The sequence below is a fragment of the Dunckerocampus dactyliophorus genome, chromosome 13, assembly GCF_027744805.1.
Source record: "Dunckerocampus dactyliophorus isolate RoL2022-P2 chromosome 13, RoL_Ddac_1.1, whole genome shotgun sequence".
Lineage (NCBI taxonomy): Eukaryota > Metazoa > Chordata > Actinopteri > Syngnathiformes > Syngnathidae > Dunckerocampus > Dunckerocampus dactyliophorus.
This window is the reverse complement of record NC_072831.1, coordinates 27,500,993-27,522,068: the sequence shown is the minus strand read 5'-3', so window position 1 is coordinate 27,522,068 and position 21,076 is coordinate 27,500,993. Positions and strand designations below refer to the sequence as shown.

Genomic DNA, 21,076 nt, shown 5'->3' with positions numbered 1-21,076 from the left:
TACTTTATCTTTTCGAATAAACTGTGCCTGTTTTTGTTTGAAAGAGGCTGTGATGTTCCAGAGGAAGCCGGCGACATTGTTCTGCGTGTTTGTGCTTCTTTTACAGGAACGAGCGCTGCGTCATAAAGACGACACGGAGACGCTTCGGAGGTTCTCTGGTCCCTTCTAAACGTTTCCCACAGGGCCTCGTGGATGCAGCGGTGGCATTGTGAGGAGAGTGGATAAAAGTACGCTTCCTTCCTGTCTTTTCAACACACGTTTATAATCGTTGATTTCCTTCGCCTGTGCAGAATTTTTGTTTGTCGATGTGGGAGTTGTTTTTCCATGACACTATTTTATTATTTTTTTCTCATCCCCCCCCCCGCAGTGACGCGCGCCTCAAGTCCGGACCTGCTGCTGCTCGTGGTTGCGATTCCTGAACGCCACATCAGGCTTGGATATAAATCACTATGGCGTCGCAGTGCTTTGAAGGTAACCACAGTGTCTTCTGATAATAATCCTTTAAAAACATCTTCATTCATTAGGACTCTACTCTCATTTAATTCCATTCTATGCACAAAGTGTAACAGTAGAAAAAGTTGAAGTAGAATAAACTGTAATAATATGGTCATAACTAAAAAGACTATTCACCAAAATACAGTCTGACCACCAGCTTCAACGTACAGGACATTGCCGCCTCATGTTTGACATTACAACTTTATGCTCTGAAAATTACCTGTTTTTGATTCGAGAGGTAGTCTATAGTAGTTGCTCGTGTTCTTGTTTGTGGTTACATGTTTGCATTGCGGCTTGTTGCTAGGCAGAATTTCTGGCACACTATCAAGGAAAGTACAGTTATCCCTCATTTGTGGCGGTAAATTGCTTGAATATTTTGGTCGTTACAGCATGGAAAACCTGTTTGCGGTTTTTTTTTTTTAAACATTATTAGTGCCCTCCAGACATGGAATAATACCGTTAAAGTTACCTCTATCCATCCATCTTCTGCTTATCTGATATTGGATCACGGGGGCAGCAGCCAAAGCAGAGAGGCACAGACTTCCCTCTCCTCGGCTAATTTGTCCAGTTCCTCCCAGCAGATCCCGAGGTGTTTCAAGGCCAGCTGAGAGACATAGTCTCTCCAACGTGTCCTTGCTCTTCCCCGAGGCCTCCTACCTCCCCAGGGAGGTGTCCAGAGGGGCCATCAAGCAAACTTGCAATGAGTCTCTTACAGCGCTGGGGAGGAATGTTGGCCCACTCATCTTTGCAGAATTGTTGTCATTCAGCCACATTGGAGGGTTTTCCAGCATGAAGCCTTTTTAAAGTCATGCATGCCACAGCATCTCAATAGGATTCAGGTCAGGACTTGGACTAGACCACTCCAAAGTCTTCATTTTGTTTTTCTTCAGCCATTCAGAGGTGGACTTGCTGGTGTGTTTTGGATCATTGTCCTGCTGCAGAACCCTAGTTGGTTTCAGCTTGAGATCATGAACAGATGGCTGGACAGGATTTTTTGGTAGACAGCAGAATTCATGGTTCCATTTATCACAGCAAGTCTTCCAGGTCATGAAGCAGCAAAACAGCCCCAGACCATCACACTACCACCACCATATTTTACATTTGGTATGATGTTGTTTTTCTGAAATGCGGTGTTACTTTTACATCAGATGTAATGGGACACACACCTTCCACAAAGTTCAACTTTTGCTCGTCAGACCAGAGTATTTTCCCAAAGGTCTTGGGGATCATCAAGATGTTTTCTGACGAGACTTAATGTTCTTTTTGTTCAGCAGTGGTTTTGGTGTTGGAACTCTGCCATGCTGGCCGTTTTTGCCCAGTGTCTTTCTTATGGCGGAGTCATGAACACTGACCTTAACTGAGGCAAGTGAGGCCTGCAGTTCTTTGGATGTTGTTGTGGGGTCTTTTGTGACCTCTCCTCTGAATCGTCGCTGCTCTCTTGGTCATTTTGGTTGGCCGGCCACTCCTGGGAAGGTTCACCACTGCTCCATATTTTCGCCATTTGTGGATTAATGGCTCTCATTGTGACTCGCTGGAGTCCCGAAGCTTTAGCAGTTACTCTTTCACACAGGGCCATGTAATGATAAAAAGTTTCATTTAAAAACTGTATTTTATGTTCAGTTGTGTTGCATTGACTAATATTTATGTGTTTGATCTGAAACATTTAAGTGTGACAAACATGCAAAACAATAAGAAATCAGGAAGGGCAAACACTTTGACACTGCTGTACGTACATATACATACATGTTATTGTTGACATTCTTTTGCACAGTCGACTTTCTGTAACGTTGCGACTTTTCTCACAAAATTGCCATTTCTTTCTGTTCATATAAAACCACGTTTTTCCCGTGTAATTTTCGATTTCTCATAACTTTATGACTTAAAAAAAAAGTCCTCATAATTTTAACTTTAGTTTTGGAAATGAAGTCATAATTATTGTAATACTAAGACATTATAGTAGTAAAACTGCTTTTTTCCTCTGAATATTTGGTCTTTTTTTCCAGGTTATTCTCTTATGTACCAAGTGTTATTTTCTTTTCAGCATATACTCCTGTATACACCTTACTTATGCAAATGCACATTTTTTCAAACGACTTTTAAAAAATGTCCCATTTATCTTTAAACTACTAAAGATAATCATGATCGGGATGGAGCTCCAGGACAGCCAGACATGTGATACCATCACAGAACATCACTGATGGCTTGGTTTCCTACTACTCATCATTATTTCACCCGCTCTCCAGCTCTGCTGGATGCTACATTGTTTTATTACATCAGGTCATATATGTGATCAAATGATACATGTAATAAAACTTAGAAATAATATGCAAGTATAGTTTAGACATACAAATGATTTTAAATGCTCATATCAATACATTTTAAAAAGTGTTATTGCTGTACAAATGAACGAAGAAGCAAAAAACTACATTAGCAGTTAATATTAGTTATTTTTTAAATACAGTATATAAAACCTACGTTACTTCTATAGTGTCACATTTTGTTTGTTCGCTTTCGCTTCAGTTATGGTTTCGCTCTCGTTTGCGATCCTAGATGACTGATACCGTCTGTCAGGATAACCTTCTTCTTGTGTTAGCTTTCTGGTATCATCTCTTATGTTAACGGGTCGGTTTTGACGCATGTATTAAATCAGCTATAAAAAACTTAGTTACCATCCAATTTGTTTCTCATCTCTTGGTGACCTTGTTGGGCTTCCCTATCCATGAAAATGTGGGTTTTAATACTTTTGGTGTGAGACTTTGGGCCTTCTTTGGTCAGTATACCCCTCGATTTCAATTTTTTTTAAATGGTGAAATGAACCTCAAGAGAATCATATTAATAAATAAAAGGTTGTTTTGTTAGCTGACTATTACTGAGGGGTATAGAACACATCTCTGAAAGAAATTCGTTTTATTTATTCATTCATTTTAATATTAATCACTAAAGTACCATCTATGGTGTTCGGGTCAATTTTGACCCATGTATATTAAAGTCAAGAAAAGGCAAAAAAGTTATTTTTTTTCAGCAACACAACTTTAATATAAACTGAAAAAAAGAAAAGAAAAGCACAACAGGTCATGACACAAAATATAGATTTGCATGGCCAAATACACAACAACCAATCAAGCAAATCAAAGAAATAGAAATAAATTACTAGTTCCAAAACAAACACAAAGCTAAATCGGAGTAAAATCTTTCGTGTGCAAGAACATGCTTTCTGCCTGTCGATGCGCCCCATAGACTCAGTGGCCTCATCGCAGGATCTGTACACTCCAGCAAGAAGAACGCCACCAATGAAAGCATCCAGGAATTCCTCATCATGTCTTTCCAGAGACATTTTTTCCTTCCGTGTTCGTCATAGTAATGATGATTCTTTTCAACAACTCAAAACATGTCTTGATGTCACTGACTCTGGTCACAGCAAACCTTTTTATTGTGGGGGTCATTTTGATGACATTTGCAGCAGCTGCCCTGCACATCATGAGGTACCGAGCTCCAAAAGATCTTGCCATTTTTGAACTTGAATATTTCAGCAAGAGCAGCTTTACCACCAGCAACCTCCTCATCCGACTTGTCCATGTCTTCTGGATGATGCTCCACATTGTCCTCTTCCTCAGAAACCTGCTCATCTGAAGATGCTGGTCTGTGTCCTCTCCCTCACTGTCACCAAAAGTTTGGTCCAGAGCTTGGCTCACTCTACTTCTTCTCATTCTTTCAAATGCAAATTGTAAATGTGAAGTCTGCCGGTCAAATGGCCAATCAAATTAGTGAATTCCCCTCACATGTCTGGACATGCCTGTCTTTGGTTTTGTTTTTGTGCTGGTAGACTGGAAAACCCAGCGAAATGAGAATCCCCAAACTAAAGCTTGCATGATTATCTGCAGGTATGCTGAAAAACCAGGCAAAATGAGAATCTCCTAAAGCTTGCCTGATTAGAAGAGTTAGAAGAGAGGCTGTCAGTGTGTTGGATGACTGTGCACTTATGATTTCAGTTTTGGCTCTAATTATTGCTTTATAGTCGTATTATTATAACCGGGTCGAAACTGACCCTAACAATGCAATGGTTATAATTTCAACCAGGGCATTTTAAAATTTAGTGGAAAGATTGTTTTGGGTTTTATTTTGTTGAAATAGATTTTACTGACAAAGTCAAAAAGTCTTGATGCAATTAACAAATTTGGTGATTTTTTTAATGCATTTAAAATTTAAAACGGGTCGGTGCCGACCCTAACACAAGAGGAAGGTTAAACATGAGAACACGTGACACAATTAAAAAAATAAGACATTAGCGACATCTGGTGGAAGCGTAAAGTCAAAGCAATCTATGTCACTAAACGGTGAAACACAGGTCGCCATTACAAACGCACAAACAAACTCGCCAACGTTCTCATTACGAGCTAACATAGTTCAATATCTTGGTGGTTATTATATACAGAAGTTACAACCTGTCAAAGCAATGACAGCCACCAATCCGTTTCAAACCGTCAATACGCTCTGTGACGTATGACGCGGCCAACGTCATAGGTCACGTGATATTTGCGGAACAAGCTCGAAAGCAGTAGTTCGAAGCTGTGTGATTAAGGAAGGCTGACACAAGCTTCGAGGCTTTGGGTTCATTTTACCATCTCTACCTGGTAGGTGACTGGCCTTGTCGGTTGCAGATCCTTAAAGTGGAAACAGCCAGAACCTTCTGTCCCACTTCCGCGGTAAGATAACCATGAATATATCCCCCCCCCCACCAAAATAGAAAGCACTCTGACGTTTTGTGGAAAGTAGTAACTTACTTCGAAGTAGACGTAAGTGTGTAACAGTGATCAGCTTCGCACACGCCGCGCTCGAGCCAGGGACCACACAAGTCCACTGGTTTGAGAGTCGAACAGCGTTAGCCTGCTAGCTAAACGGAACCAACCAACGTACTCAGAACCACCAACAGCAAATGAATGGCACAGACTGTAGTCCGCCATGATGGTGAGCAAAAGAGGTGGGCGGGGCTAGGCGCACAAGAGTGTACAATGTATTCACGAGCTCTGAGCTGAGTGTAAAATAAAGTTATGCGCTGTGCGTACATTTTTATTAAATGAGTGTCTGTGTATATATATATATATATATATATATATATATACTGCTCAAAAAAATTAAAGGAACACTTCGAAAACACATCAGATCTAAACTGGGGGAAAAATGATGTTGAATATGTTTCCTGATAATAAGTGGGTGATGTATTAGTAACAAAATGATGCCACATCATTTGATAGAAATGAAAATGATCACCCTATAGAGGGGGGAAATCAAAGACCACACAAACTACTGAGAATCAGTTTGAGTTGCTACAATGACATTTTAGCAAAATGGACCAGTGTGGTGCATCATTTTTTCACTTTCATTTTTGGGGTGTCTTTGATTTCCCCCCTCTATAGGGTGAACATTTTCATTTCTATCAAATTATGTGGCATCATTTTGTTACTAATACATCACCCACTTATTATCAGGAAAGATATTCAACATCATTTTTCCCCATGTTTAGATCTGGTGTGTTTTCGAAGTGTTCCTTTAATTTTTTTGAGCAGTACATATATAGGATTCACATAATGCAATATTTATTTCAGTAATGGCATTGTTAATACATCCATCCATCCATCCTTTTTCTATGCCACTTATCCTCATTAGGGTCGTGGGGGTATGTTGGAGCCTATCCCAGCCGACTTCGGGTGCGAAGTGGGGTACACCCTGGACTAGTTGTCAGCTAAACACAGGGCACACAACCATTCACACTCACATTCATACCTATCCACAATTTAGAAGTCTTGTCTACTGTCTTGTGTAGTGTTATAAATCTACAAAAATTTTATGACACATACCTGGCTTTGTTTTTGGGGAACTTGAAAAAAATCTGGTCTTTTGTGGCGTGTATTAGAGCATTTAATGGCTGAGCAGTGTGCCGAGGACATGTTTACAATGCAATCTAATGTTTCTGGATTCTGCTCACCATCATGGCGGCCAAACCCAGCGCACGGCGTACTACGGAAGTGGATGCCTAGGTGATGGACATACGGTACATTATTTATTTCTGGTGTCCTTGCTCACAACCACACGAGTTGGCACCTGCTAGACATGTGCACTACACTTCTGTTTGTTTACTCAATTGCAGTAACAAGTGAAATGACGAAAGATTCAAACTTCTGAAAGTTTAAAAGCTGTTATGTTTTGTGGCTCCAGACAATTCGAGTGAATTTGGTGCTGCAGCTGTCGATGAGTAGCGGCCCGTTTACTATCTATTGAAGACAATATAATGTTTGTTAGCCTGGAGTCCATGTTTACGCACATTTGCATCCGCAGTTTGCCAAACCTGCTTTGTAGCAGCAGAAGCAGCAGCCACTGTTGCCAACTCCTCAGTCAGAAGAGTAGCTATTGGCTGTCCTAGAAGTCGCAATCGATCGCTAATTTGCACATCATTTGCATATGATGTTGTAAGAGATGCTGTAGGAAAAAGCATAATGTCACATGAGAGACAGAAAAGTAACTAAAACACCTTATGTTTGCATCTACAAATAAACTTGGTTTCATTTCAAATTGGCCATCGCTTTATCAAAATTAATTTTTATATTTTATCTCGGCCATCACCGCCCCCGCCTCCCACCGCCAATGTATTGCTGTGAAAAGATGTTTTATGTTTTAACATGTACAGAATAGTGTTCAGAATACAATATGTAAGCAAGACATGACTTACTCTGTTCTGTGGCAACTTTGACGCCATTCTGGACTTTTTTTTTTTTTTACTGTGTACTGCATTAGGAAGAGCATTCTTTTTTCAAAATGCAATTGTTTGTACCGTACTTTCAAGCCAAATGCTGCTTGTCAAGGTGTTTCTTCATAGCAGTCATCAGTGAAATGTTTACTGCATCCATTTGCCTCTCATTCTCAGTACTCGCTTCGTCCATTGTAGTCTTAAACCTTTGTTTTTTGGAAAAGAAAACAAACTTACGGTATCACTTGTTACTGTGAACATCCAGCAGCAACACATCATTTTGGGATGACTACTATTTTGATGAAAAATATACCGAACGAAGTTGACGAGCTACCTCGAGAAGCGTTTGCTTACTCTTCATCATGGCTGGCACCATCAACTATAAATGTAATTTTTGCGTATTTACCGTTCGCTTTCAAAAACTGAACAATGTTGAACATAATTACAAAAATATATATAAAATATTTAAGCAAAGTTGATAAATCATGAGACCCTTTAAGTTCCTAAATATCAGAAAACTCTCCAACGATGCCAATAAAAGTTAGTGGTATTGCCGATATCGACACTTTTTACTTGAAATTTTCAAAGATTGTGAGTGATGTATACAACAAACAAAGCCGATATTAGTCTCGACATAAAAGAAAATATCGATCACATCACTCTGGTATCAATCCAGTAACTGATATCCATTTGTATCGACCCGCCCACGTCCTGTTGCCCAGTGAGCCAGAGAAGTCTTCCGCGCATTGCTGCCACGCAGCCGGGCTCCGTCTTCTGGCTGGCTGCATCCTCGCTGCTTCCTTCACATACGCTGCGGGGGAAAAGAGGGGAGGGGATGGGAGGGAGGGCGGAGACCGCTCATTGGCTCCCGGAGCGGCGTCCAGGAAGTCGGCTGAGAGTCAAGAGAAAGTTGTGGAACTTTCCTCTGCTCACACTGCCAGCAGCGGAGGAGACGCAGCACGACCCACACGCAGCATCTAACCGGCGCAGGTGAGGGACGACACCGGCTTGCAATAATTGCATTGTTTGCTTTTTTTTAACCAATCTGTCAAGACAATGACGTCAGTTGCTTTTTTTTTTTTGAATTAATTCACCTTTTCTGGTGAAATTCCCCTCAAACTAGAACTTACATAATGTGTAGCTGCGTCTATGGTGGGAACATACAAGGGAACCAATTACTATCACGTGATGTCAGATGAATGATTTCAGTCTGGGTGGGTGTTGGGATATTTATTTAATTTTGCAGCCCCTTGCTTTGGAAATAGTCTGCAAACAACATCTTCATTTGTAATGTTGAGTTTCTGGGGTGATTTGTGTCCACTTTTAGGTCCGAGCCCATCAGTAAAATTCCACTTGAAGGTCTGAGGCAGTGGGCAGGACCTCCACAAGTCACTTGATCCACTGCACAATGTAAAGTGGTTGCTTGTCGAAGTTTGGCATATTTGCTGGGATTGCATAACGTCCTCCATCCCAGTAGTGGTGTACTGTATATGCTGTATTGCATGACAAGCGGTAAAATGAGCATTTCGTATTCACAATGGCTCCCATTGACTGGACTGGATTTTGTCCAACCTACAGTGGTTTGGACGCAAAAGGCACTTTTTGAGTCCAAGAAAGGACGACGTAGCTCCTTTACGGTCTTGGCGCTCATTCTCTTGACATTCCCTGAATGTCAGTAGGCCTCAGGGGTGGGTGTGCCCGACAATTTGATAAAGGAGGTGACTGGATGCAAGCCTCAAATCAGACTTGATCTGTTTGCTGACTGTTTAGCATCATAATAAGGCAGGTACCTCATACCAATCTTGATCATCCGTCAGTTAGTGGCCCTAAGACCCTCAGGCCCTGTCCACACGAATACGGTTTAAAAAAAAAGAAGAAAAAAGCCTGTCATTGGCCTCTCATCCACTCGCAAATGGAGGTATCCGTCCTTAAAAACGGAGCTTTTGGGAAACTTCGGCCAGGGTGAAGATTTTGGAAAACTCTGGCTTCAGCGTATGCGTGTGGACGGTGAAGGTGGAGCTTTCGCTTGTTGCCGACAGATGACGTAAAAATGATGTGCCGTTATTTCCACATTAGATGAGTATAATTGAATGTGTGCAATGGCAAACGTAACATTGCTGCTTGTAAGCGTACTGAAGGGACTGTTGGTGCGTATAAGATTAAACGTTTATTGCTATTACTATTATCGGAGGATGCTACTGCTGCTCTTTTGCTCTCTAAAACGGCTATGTGTGAAAAGTAACGCCGCATTTCGGAAAAAGAACATAATACCAACAATAAAATATGTTGGTGGTAGTGTGATGGCGACTTGTGACAAGACCCGATCGGACCTCTAGCCGGTGGAACAACTTTCAACAGCATGCTGTTATTTTGGAAGAATGGCGTGGGAACATTCGCATGGCAAGAAGACTGCGATAGCGTTTGACTGAGCTGCTTCGCCCGCACATTGAAAGCGTCCCTGTTACATACAGTGGTGTGAAAAAGTGTTTGACCCCTTCCTGATTTCTTATTGTTTTGCATGTTTGTCACACTTCAATGTTTTGGATCATCAAACAAATGTAAATACAGTATACAGTATTAGTCATTGACAACACGACTCAACACAAAATTCAGTTTTTAAATGAAATATGAAAAAAATCCAAAACCTACATGGCCCTTTGTGGAAAAAGTGATTGCCCCCCCCCCCCCCCCCACATGGCCCTTTGTGGAAAAAGTGATTGCCCCCCCTAAAACATAACTTAAGTGAGATTAATTGACATCTATCAGTCTGGAAAAGGTTATAAAGCCATTTCTAAAGCTTTGGGACTCCAGCAAACCACAGTGAGAGCCATTATCCACAAATTGCGTAAATATGTAACAGTGGTGAACCTTTCCAGGAGTGGCCGGCCAACCGAAATGACCCCAAGAGCGCAGCAACGACTCATCCAACAGGTCACAAAAGGCCCCACAACAACATCCAAAGAACTGCAGGTCTCACTTGCCTCAGTTAAGATCAGTGTTCATGACTCCACCATAAGAAAGACACTGGGCAAAAAATGTTCCAAGACAAAAACCACTGCTGTACAAAAAGAACATTAAGGCTCATCTCAATTTTGCCAGAAAACATCTTGATGATCCCCAAGAACTTTGGGAAAATACTCTGTAGTGTGACCAGACAAAAGTTGAACTTTTTGGAAGGTGTGTGTGCCATTACATCTGGCGTAAAAGTAACACCGCATTTCAGAAAAAGAACATCATACCAACAGTAAAATATGGTGGTGGTAGTGTGATGGTCTGGGGATGTTCTGCTGCTTCAGGACCTGGAAAACCTGCTATGATAAATGGAACCATGAATTCTGCTGTCTACAAAAAAATCCTGTCCAGCCATCTGTTGGTGCCCTCAAGCTGAAACCAACTTGGGTCCTGCAGCAGGACAATGATCCACAACACACCTCTGATTGGCTGAAGAACAACAAAATGAAGACTTTGGAGTGGCCGAGTCAAAGTCCTGACCTGAATCCTATTGAGATGCTGTGGCATGACTTTAAAAAGTGTGGCTGAATGACAACAATTCTGCAAAGATGAGTGGGCCAAAATTCCTCCCCAGCGCTGTAAGAGACTCATTGCAAGTTATCACAAACGCTTGATTGCAGTTGTTGCTGCTAAGGGGGGCCCAACCAGTTATTAGCTTTAGGGGGCGATCCTAACCCTAACCCTTTTTCTCCCTTAATAATGTTTGATGATCTGAAACATTTAAGTGTGACAAACGTGCAAAACAATAAGAAATCAAGAAGAGGGCAAACATGTTTCACACCACAGTAGGTGTGACAAAGTACCTCTACCTCTTTGTCAGCTGGAGTGAGCTTAACCAGCTGCAGCTCAACACCAGCAAGACAAAGGAGATGATCATTAACTTCCAGAGGAAAACATCTCACTTCACACCGGTGAACATCCAGGGAGCGGACATAGAGTTGGTAGACAGCTACAAATTCCTGGGTGTTCACCTTAACAACAAGCTGGACTGGTCCGTCAACACCCACGCCCTCTACAAGAAGGGCCAGAGTCGCCTCCACCTGCAGAGGAGACTGAGGTCCTTTGGTGTGTGCAGGACTCTCTTGCGGACCTTCTATGACTCTGTGGTGTCCTCAGCCATCTTCTATGCTGTGGGCTGCTGGAGAGGGGGCAGCACGGACAGGGACAGGAGCAGGATCAATAGGCTGATCAGGAGAGCGAGCTCTGTCCTGGACGGTCCTCTGGACTCCGTGGAGGAAGTGGGGGAGAGAAGGATGTTGGCTAAGCTGACATCCATCTTGGACAACACCTATCACCCGCTACATGACACTGTGGGTTCCCTTAGCAGCTCCTTCAGCAGCAGACTGTTTCACCCACGGTGTAAGAAGGAGAGGTTCCGCAGGTCCTTCATACCGACCGCTGTCAGGCTCTACAACACCTGCACCACCTGAACCATGTTGTAGTCACGTACTTTACTTTACTTTACTGTTCTCTTTACTTGTCTTGCTTGCTTGCTGCTGTAACAAGTAAATTTCCCCGCTGTGGGATAAATAAAGTACATACAATACAATACAATACTTTGCAGCAGTACAGGTCGTGTTCTTGCTTCTCCTGGATAAAACCTGTCCCAAGCAGGGAATCCTCTTCAGGTCACCGTACGATTGCTGTTTCCTTCCAGAATCCAGAATCCAGAATCATGTCCGTAAAGATTCACATCAACAGCCCCAATGTGAAGTACACAGATACGCACATCGAGGCTGAGTATTCCTACCAGACCACATCTGTGCATAAGGACGGGAACACCCTCACAGTAAGTCACACCCGTCCCGTCCTTATCCACCCGTTCCTTACATCCATACTTTAACACGCAATGATGCCGTACAGGTGACCCCCCGCTCCACTGAGATGACCCTGCGCACGGAGACGTGTGTGCCCAGGCTGGGGGTGATGCTGGTGGGCTGGGGAGGCAACAACGGCACCACGGTAACGGCGGCTGTGCTGGCCAACAAGATGAAGCTCACCTGGAACACAAAGACCGGAGTGAAGGTGAAAGAGAAGTAGACATTATACTAACAGTATACTGTACATACTATTACTAACATACTTTAGTGCCAGCGAACACAACCATGACTGAAAAGCCAACCAATGACTGTACAGTTAGACTGTGCAGGAGGCGGAGCTAAAAGTTCAATTAAATTATCACCATTTACATTAAGTAATTGTCAGACAAAGAAACCCATAAGAATGATCAATTAAAAAAAAAAACATAAGACACAATTTTATTTTTCTAAAATGTTCTTTTTTATTTAGATATTCAGATTGTTTTGTCTGCGATACAACTTCATTCTTGTGAATTTGCCAGGTTATTCTCATAATATTCTGACTCCATTCTCGTGATACTGTAGTTTTATTGCAGTAAAATTGCACACTTAACATTTTGACTTTCTTCTTGGAATTTTTTTTCACTGAATATTTGAACTTTTTTTTCTTTTCTCTTAACATTTTAACCTCGTTCTTCTAATAATAAGACTTTAGTGTAATAAAACAGCAATTTTCTTCCCCTGAATATTCCTACGTTATTCTTGTGAAACTGCAACTTCAGTGTAGTAAAACGTTTTTTCTTGTAAACAACTTTTTTCTTGCGATTCCATGATTTTTTTCCCCGTAAAATCAGAGGGTTTTCTCGTGATATTTTGACTTTATTCCTGTTGTATTGCCACTGCACTGGCATCATCATTTTTTTCCTTTCTTTAAATGTTTCGACTTTTTTCTTGCAACATTGTGACTTTATTTCCATAATGTTTGGGCTTCAGTCACGTAAAATTGCAGGGTTTTTTCTTTACAAGTTTAGTAAATTGAACGATTTTTCCTGTAAAAGTTAGACTTTATTGGTGTAATATTACAACCTTGTTCTTATAAGATTTGGAGGTACGTTATTATGTATTACTTTCATGACGCACGTAAAATAAGTGTCCTGTAACATTCAGATTTGATTTGTGTAATATTACATTCTTTACAATAGTAAATTGAACATTTTTTCGTAAAATTTGGACTTTATTGGTGTAATATCACTAGTTTATTCTTATTTAAAAAATTCCCTGTAATATTCTGACTTTCCTATATTAAATTAAATGTTTTTTCCTTGTAAAATTTTTGACTTTATTCATGTAACATCACAACTTTATTTTTTATAAAATTGTGAGGTTTTTCTCGTAATATTGCTACTTTAGTGTCATCAATTGAAGTATTTTTTTCTTGTACAGTAGTATTCAGGCTTGATTTGTGTCGTATGATGATCTCTTGTAAAATACAGTATTTAGATGCTGTTATCCTAAATGGTGAGTTTTCTTCTTGTTAAATGTCGGCTTTATTCGTGTAATATTTAAACCACGGGTGTCCAAACATTTTCCAGCGAGGGGCCACGTCCTGAAAAATGAAAGGATGCAAGGGCCGCTTGGACATTTAGTAAAGCAATGCTAAGAAGCTACATGTAGCGCAACAAAAAACTGCATCATTTCACCTTTGTAATATACCGGGAGGTGAAATGCTACTAAAAAATGACGTTTTTTTCATAATAGTATGAGTTTATTCTTGTAAAATTACGACTTTTGTTCTTCATTCAATCATGACTTTTTTTCTTCATATTTTTAAAATTTATTCCCGTAAAATTACAGCTGTTTTTTTTTTTTTTTTAATTTTCCAACTATTTCATTTCAGCTTTCCTCTTGTAAATTTTCTTCACGTAATTATAACTTTATTCCCATAATGTTTTTTATCTTTTTAAAAAATTATTTATTTTTTCTTTATTTCAACATTGTTCCTAAAATGTATTCATATGCTGTAAGTTTATTCTCATTATTATTCTCTGCTTGCTAAACTGTTTTCCCATTAGAAAGCCATTTTTTTCTCTTAATATTTTGACTTTACTCTGGTAAAATTTCTGCTGTTTTCCATTGCTGCTGTTTTTTTTTTTTTTGTATAATTTTCTGAATATTTAAACTTCTTGTATATTTTCTTCTCCTAATATTTTCACTTTATTCTCATTTTATAAAAATGTTCCCCTAACCTAAGTTTCCAAAATGTACAACTTCATTAATTGTTTTTGACAAAAAAAAAACCTTGAATATTTCAACTTCACGCTACTAAAATGACATTTTCGCTCATACTATGACTTTATTCTTGTGAAATTATGTCTCTTTTTGCTTGCTAGTTTACAACTCTTCTCTTAATATTTGGACTTTTGATTGGCCCCCGGGCCGCACTTTGGACCCCCTGATTTAAACAATCAGGTCAGCTGAAATGAAAGCGTTAATAGTCTTTTGAATGGATGGAAAACGTCAAGAGAAACGGAAGAAAAGACAGCATTTGAGGCCCATGCTGATCCCTCCAGTGCTGATACTCTAGTTACTGCACATGCAGTGTTTTCTCTGAAAGGCCTGTAAGCAAGCGTCCCTAATGAAGTGTCCCATGATCATCCTCACCTCTTGCGGCCTCTTTGACAAGTAGCCTCATGCAGCATTGCGAAAGACCCGGGTCGGAAGGTATGCGGCGTACGGATGTCAACCCACGTGGAAGTGACGGATTTGCATTCTTTGGTGTGGAGAAGACCTACTGTGTCTTTTCCAGCTCCCCTTGTCGTGTAGATGTACGACATCCTAGCATGGTCACCAGGGTGTTACAAGCTTAACCCCCCCTTGGGGCTGTCATTGCTTTATATGGCCAACTGATACTATGTCCTCCTTCCTGTCATGTTTTTTTTGTCTCCCTACATTCTTTAGAGAGCAAACTACTTTGGATCCCTCCTGCAGGCGTCTACTGTGTGTGTGGGCTCGGGGCCCGAGGGCGAGGTCAATGTGCCCTTCTGTGACCTCCTACCCATGGTGCACCCCAATGACATTGTCTTTGACGGTAGGGGTGTTTACACGTCCTGTGTCTTTTTTTTTTAAGTAGCGTCTTAAACATCCTTAACTGTCACACAAGTGTAAAAAGAAGTTAACCCCTGCGCTTAATTGGCTCCGGACACGACTATAATAAGTGAATTTCCTTATTTATAGGGTTCCTTATTTATAAATGGAATATTTTCATAGTTAGAGCCTAGAAAATCTCTTTACGACCTTCTAAATAACATTGTTAGAGCCCTCTAGACATGAACTAACACCCCTATAGTCACCTTTACACTCCTGTGACCAGTACAGTAGACATAATAAGATAAAATAAGACTCATACATTAGCATTGGGATAGTTCCTTCTTGTTTTTTTACTTCCAGTTTGTGTACAGTACCGCCTTGTAACATTGTGTAACATTACACACTATTGACACCCGGTGACCAGTGTAGAAATGCCACATATCGTCACAACGTCTTTAAATGTGCCTTGTATTTGTATTTTGGTTCATGTAGACGTGCTTATGCTAGAAAATGCTTAATTTAGGCAAAGCATTGCTTCAATATGCATATTTGGACTAATATTCATCCACAAAAAAGACAATTATTATTCATTGAAATAAGCCGTTGTTGACAGAGCCCTGTTGTACTGAGCACCGTGATTTTTAAACTTCAATTTAGGTTTTTAAAAAATTATTCTTAATGATAAAATAATAATTATAAAAAATAAAATAAATATGAATTATGACATTTATTTAGAATATACCACACAGTCAAAAACGTTCTTGCTAAAATTTGCTTTGCAGTCCAAATTTCATTTTTTTAATAAACATGATATATAAACTTATTTTTTCAAAATTATTATTAATGATAAAAATAATTATTCATTTTTTTTAAATAAATATTTTTTTTATAAAATGTATTTATAATATGTACAAATAACTCACAAATATTTCAAGGGAAATAGAATTTCTGTCGAAATTGAAGTAAGCCATTGTTGACGTAGCCGTGTTGGACTGAGCAGCCAGGACGGATGTATTTAAGAGACTGAAGGGGGTCGGTTATGTGGAAAAAGAGATGGTCGCCTGATTATTATGAATTAAATGGAGTGCTTGTGTTTTTCCAGGCTGGGATATTTCCTCACTGGATCTCGGGAGGGCAATGGAGCGAGCTCAAGTCCTGGACTGGTCGTTACAAGAGCAGCTACGACCATACATGGGCGCCATGAAACCCCGACCGTCCATCTACATCCCAGAATTCATTGCCGCCAACCAAGAGAGTCGAGCCGACAACGTGCTCACGGGGACCATAGCGGAGCAGGTGGTTTGTTTTTTGTGTCACTTGACCACTAGAGGGCACATGTGTTAGTTTGCCGTTGGTTTCCAACCTTCCCAGATGGCGCAGATCAGAGCTGACATCCGGGACTTCCGTCAGTCAAGTGGCGTGGACAAAGTCATCGTGCTGTGGACCGCCACCACCGAGCGCTTCTGCGACGTCGTGCCCGGGATCAACGACACGGCCGAAAACCTTCTCGCCGCCATCCAGGTGAGATAGCAAACAGACTAAAATGATTCAGACAAAAATGTGCTTTGCAGCCAAAATACCAGCTTTTTCTGAAGAACATGATTTGTAAACTTACATTTTGATTTTTTAAAATGATTATCAATCATAAAATCATAATTACAAAAATAAATATGATTCATTATTACATTTATTCAGGATATACAAAAACCTTCTTGCCAAACTAATAAACGGCAAGATTCAGACTACAATTTGCGTTGCAGTCAAAATATCACATTTTTCTAATAACGTGATTTTAAAATTTAAATTTAGATTTGTAAAAATGATTATTAATGATATTTATTTATTTATTTATATTTATAAATATTAATTATTACATTTCTTGAGAAGATACAAAAACCTTCTTGCCAAACAAATAGACGGCCACGTTACCTTCCATGACTGACAGCACGGTTTCTTGTCATCCATCAGGCGGGCTCAGAGGTGTCTCCCTCCACTCTGTTTGCAGTGGCCAGCATACTGGAGGGATGCGCCTACATCAACGGCTCCCCTCAGAACACCTTCGTGCCGGGGGCCGTGGACCTGGCCGTGCAGAGGGGCGTCTTCGTCGGCGGGGACGACTTCAAGTCCGGCCAGACGAAGATCAAGTCGGTGCTGGTGGACTTCCTGGTCAGCTCGGGCATCAAGGTGAGCAAAGGAGGCACCGACTCCAGTGATTTTGGGTAAAAAAAGTCCTGCAAATGCGCCTGTTGCTTACGTCAACTTAAACGGGTTGAGCCGAAGTAGCAATAAACAGCGACAGACGGGCAGGAAAATGTCGGCTTTTACGAGCAATTCCTCTCTCCCCTCCGCAGCCCACCTCCATCGTCAGCTACAATCACCTGGGAAACAACGACGGCAAGAATCTGTCCGCCCCGCAGCAGTTCCGCTCCAAAGAGATCACCAAGAGCAACGTGGTGGACGACATGGTGCAGTCCAACCACGTACTCTACCGACGCGGCGAGAAACCCGACCACTGTGTGAGCGACACACGGAGACGATGCACAGCAGCACAAAATGTATCACGGATGTCTGTGTGACCACACGTGTGTGTGTGTGTGTGTGTTGATACAGGTGGTGATTAAGTACATTCCTTACGTGGGAGACAGCAAGCGAGCCATGGATGAATACACCTCTGAAATCATGATGGGAGGCCTCAACACCATCGTACTGCACAACACCTGCGAGGTCGCTACTTCATATTATTATTAATCTTATTATTATTATTATTGTAATACCCTTGATGTGATGTCATGTTTTGGGCCCAATTTCCGACCTTCTGGATGACTTCCTGTTCCTGCCAACTCTCCCTGTCCTTTCTTTGCTGTGTGGGGCAGCACCAAGTTGCCAGGGAAAAGGCGTAGAGAACAGTGATGTACCTTTGGCGATTTTTTATTTTTTTTTAACTGGGCTAGAGGGTACGCCGAATTGGGGAAAAAAAAAAAAACTAATCTGAGATTATAGTTGTGAATTTATGAGAAAAAGTCGTAAATTTACGAGAAAAAAAAAGTCATAGATTTACAAGAATAAATTTGTAGATTTACGAGAAAAAAGCTGTAAATTAGCGAGACAAAACGTTGTAATATTGTATTTATTGTACGTTGCATATAAGGCCAAGGCCAAAGGTCACATAAGTCCCTCCTTTTCATAGCTGTCTCAGGTAATGCCTGTTACGACAGAGTAATAAAATAATCTGAGCTTTTGAGAATAAAGTCGTACATTTACGACAATGAAGTCATAAATTTACGAGAAAAAAATATTACGAGAATGAAGTCATAAATTTAGGAGAATAAAGTCATAAATTGACTGCGACTATGTTTCAGGCATTGCCTGAGACATCTATGAAAAGGGGGGACTTACTGAATGTGACGCTTGGCTTCGTGCATGTGAAGAGGGCGGGGTAAGCAAGGCGGAAGTGAGATGATGCTAACACATTCTCGTTTTGCTGCCACGTTATAAATAAAAGCTTGCCTGAAGCAAGAGGAAAGTTTCCTTCCTTCCTGAAGAGCTGTGCTCTATTTTCCCTCTGACGCGAAATATTACCGCGTTATTCTCGCAAATTTACAACTTTTTTCTCATAAATTTACCACTTTATTCTCTAAATCTCAGATTTTTGTTTTCAATGTGGCCCTAAAGCTCCGTCGTATGAAGGCGCCATTGATTGTGCCTGATGAATTCTGCCTGGCAACAAGTGGCCGAGCAAGTTCTGTTCGTCCTGAACATGTTCATGCTCATGATATTGCCACTTTACTCTTGTAAAATCACATTTTTCTCATCAAATGTGTAGAATTTTCATTTATTTCTTGGAACGTTACAATACAATACTTTTTTTTTTTATCATATTACAACTCAGTTTTTGTAAAACTATGATTTATTTTTCTATTTTTTAAAGCATTACGATATTATTTTCTTAAGATTGGGATTTTTCTTGTAATATTGCCACTATTCTTGTAAAAATCACTCCTTTTTTTTCCTCGTAACATGACTTTATTCTTATAAAATGATGACTTTTTTCTCATAATATGACAACTCAGTTCTTGCCATATGATTTGTTTTCTGTCGTATTGCAACTTAATTTTTTTTGCATCCAATTTTTAAACTGTTATCGCGTTAATTTGTTAAAATCGGGACGACTGACGTGGAATATCACAACGATATTGTCATAAATAACTTTAAAGCAACTTCTCTGTCATCATATTGCAAGTTTGTTCTTGTAAAATGCCAACCTTTGCTTGGAAAATCAGGACTTTTTGCCAGTAATTGTACAACTTCATTTTTGTCAAAATGATGATTTGTTTTTCTGTAATATTGTGACTTATTTTTTTCCATATTTTGTTTTTTATTATTGCATTATTTTCTTAATATTGGGGCTTTTTACGTATTTATTCTCATAAAATGACAACTTATCTCTCATAACAATACAACTTTATTTTTTGTAAAATGGCTGCTATTTTTAATGAAATATTACGGCTTTCTTCTTATAAAATGACAACTTTTTCTTCTCGTATTATTTAGTCTCATAAAATGACAATTTATCTAACATCAGATTACAACGTTATTCTCGTAAAATGACAACTTTTTTCTTGCAATATGCCGTTTTTAAATCACTTAAACATTGATGTTTTTTTCCCCCGTAATATTACAATTATTACATTTCACATGAAATTCTAATGTATTGCTTTTTTCTCATATTAGTACATCTTTATTCTTTTAAAGTGACGCCGTATTTTTCATCAAATGTACTTTTATTTGTGTTTTTTGTCATATTTATTGCCTTCAGTGCTCGACCGTACCAGATGACGTGAAATCATAGATTGTAAACCTCCTGCTGTACCATTTCTTCCTCAGGACTCTCTTCTAGCCAGCCCGATCATCCTGGACCTGGCCATCCTGACCGAGCTTTGTCAGCGTGTGACGATCCGACCCAAGGGCGAGGACCACTTCCAGTCCTTCCACAGCGTCCTGGCGCTTCTCTCCTTCCTTTGCAAGGCCCCGCTAGTCCCATCTGGGACCCCGGTCATCAACGCTTTCTTCCGGCAGAGAGCATCTATAGAAAACATCATGAGGTACGCCTCAAAGAGACTCTTTCTCGTCTATCTTCTATGACTCAAGTGTTCAAATCTTGTATTTCCAGAGCGTGTCTCGGCCTCCCGCCTCAGAGTCACATGCTGCTCGAGGAAAAGCTGCAGAGACACTTCCTGTCTCCGCACTGCATCAATGGCGACGTTGCCTCTTTGAAAAAGAAGGACCCCTTCATCATCAGGAACCACACAGAGGCTACAAACGGCATCTATGCCAATGGTGACGATGCCGAGCACTCCAATTAAGATGTGAAACGTAACACAGCTGGGATCCTTTATAATAGCAATCCTCATTGATCGTGGCTCGATTAGAAATAAACCAATGAAAAAAGACAGTTATCAGCACAAACTCTGTTAATTCCCTAATCTCACCCTTTTCCTGTCAAGTTAGGTGTTTTACGTCCAATTCATCTAACACGTAAACCTGAATAAAAGCCCCCATGGAAGCAGAAATTTAAGTTGCCGTCGTCTTATTTCACTTCCAAAGACAAAAAAAACAACAAAGTGTGTTAGGAATGGAATATTTTCTACTCTCTTGTGGATTCTTCATCTTGTATGTGCTTATAAAGTATAGTGTATAACAGAGAGATAACACATTCACCAAGACTGCTGTCTTGGAACAAAAGGCAGCCTGTTCTTTTTAATTTATCACACACACACACGCAGACACACGCATGTTTAGGATGAGTTGAAACCAGATCAGAACAATGCACCAATGCAGTTGGTTGCACATACGTAATATGCACTGTATGACATTAATTACACATGGTGTATTGTTTTTTTTCCCTAACAAAATAAATACAAATACCTTTCAGTGTGGCCAA

At 40.2% G+C, this 21,076-nt stretch overlaps 1 protein-coding gene across 3 annotated transcripts; it reads left to right on the top strand.

Annotated features, from left to right (window-relative positions):
* Nucleotides 1–80: 80 nt before the first annotated feature.
* LOC129192884 (inositol-3-phosphate synthase 1-A-like) lies at nt 81–21,008 on the top strand. Of its 3 annotated transcripts, XM_054797302.1 has the most exons (13): nt 81–227; nt 368–471; nt 5,131–5,198; nt 11,907–12,038; nt 12,113–12,274; nt 15,007–15,136; nt 16,238–16,431; nt 16,507–16,656; nt 17,104–17,319; nt 17,487–17,651; nt 17,746–17,859; nt 20,020–20,237; nt 20,306–21,008. In XM_054797302.1, exons 2-13 carry the CDS (start codon nt 450–452, stop codon nt 20,496–20,498), a joined length of 1,764 nt encoding a protein of 587 aa, XP_054653277.1. In that variant the 5' UTR covers nt 81–227; nt 368–449; the 3' UTR covers nt 20,499–21,008. The 3 variants fall into 3 exon arrangements, with proteins under 3 accessions (XP_054653277.1, XP_054653275.1, XP_054653278.1); XM_054797300.1 differs by lacking the exon at nt 5,131–5,198 and having other exon boundaries at nt 20,306–21,006; XM_054797303.1 differs by lacking the exons at nt 81–227; nt 368–471; nt 5,131–5,198 and adding an exon at nt 8,085–8,227 and having other exon boundaries at nt 20,306–20,995.
* The last annotated feature ends 68 nt before the right edge of the window (nt 21,009–21,076 follow it).

Bases quoted from the DNA above. Each gene is read 5' to 3' on its own strand.
- LOC129192884 (XM_054797300.1), top strand. The intron at 17,320-17,486 runs GTGAGCAAAGGA...TCCCCTCCGCAG, and splicing joins TGGTCAGCTCGGGCATCAAG to CCCACCTCCATCGTCAGCTA. The intron at 17,652-17,745 runs GTGAGCGACACA...GTGTTGATACAG, and splicing joins GCGAGAAACCCGACCACTGT to GTGGTGATTAAGTACATTCC.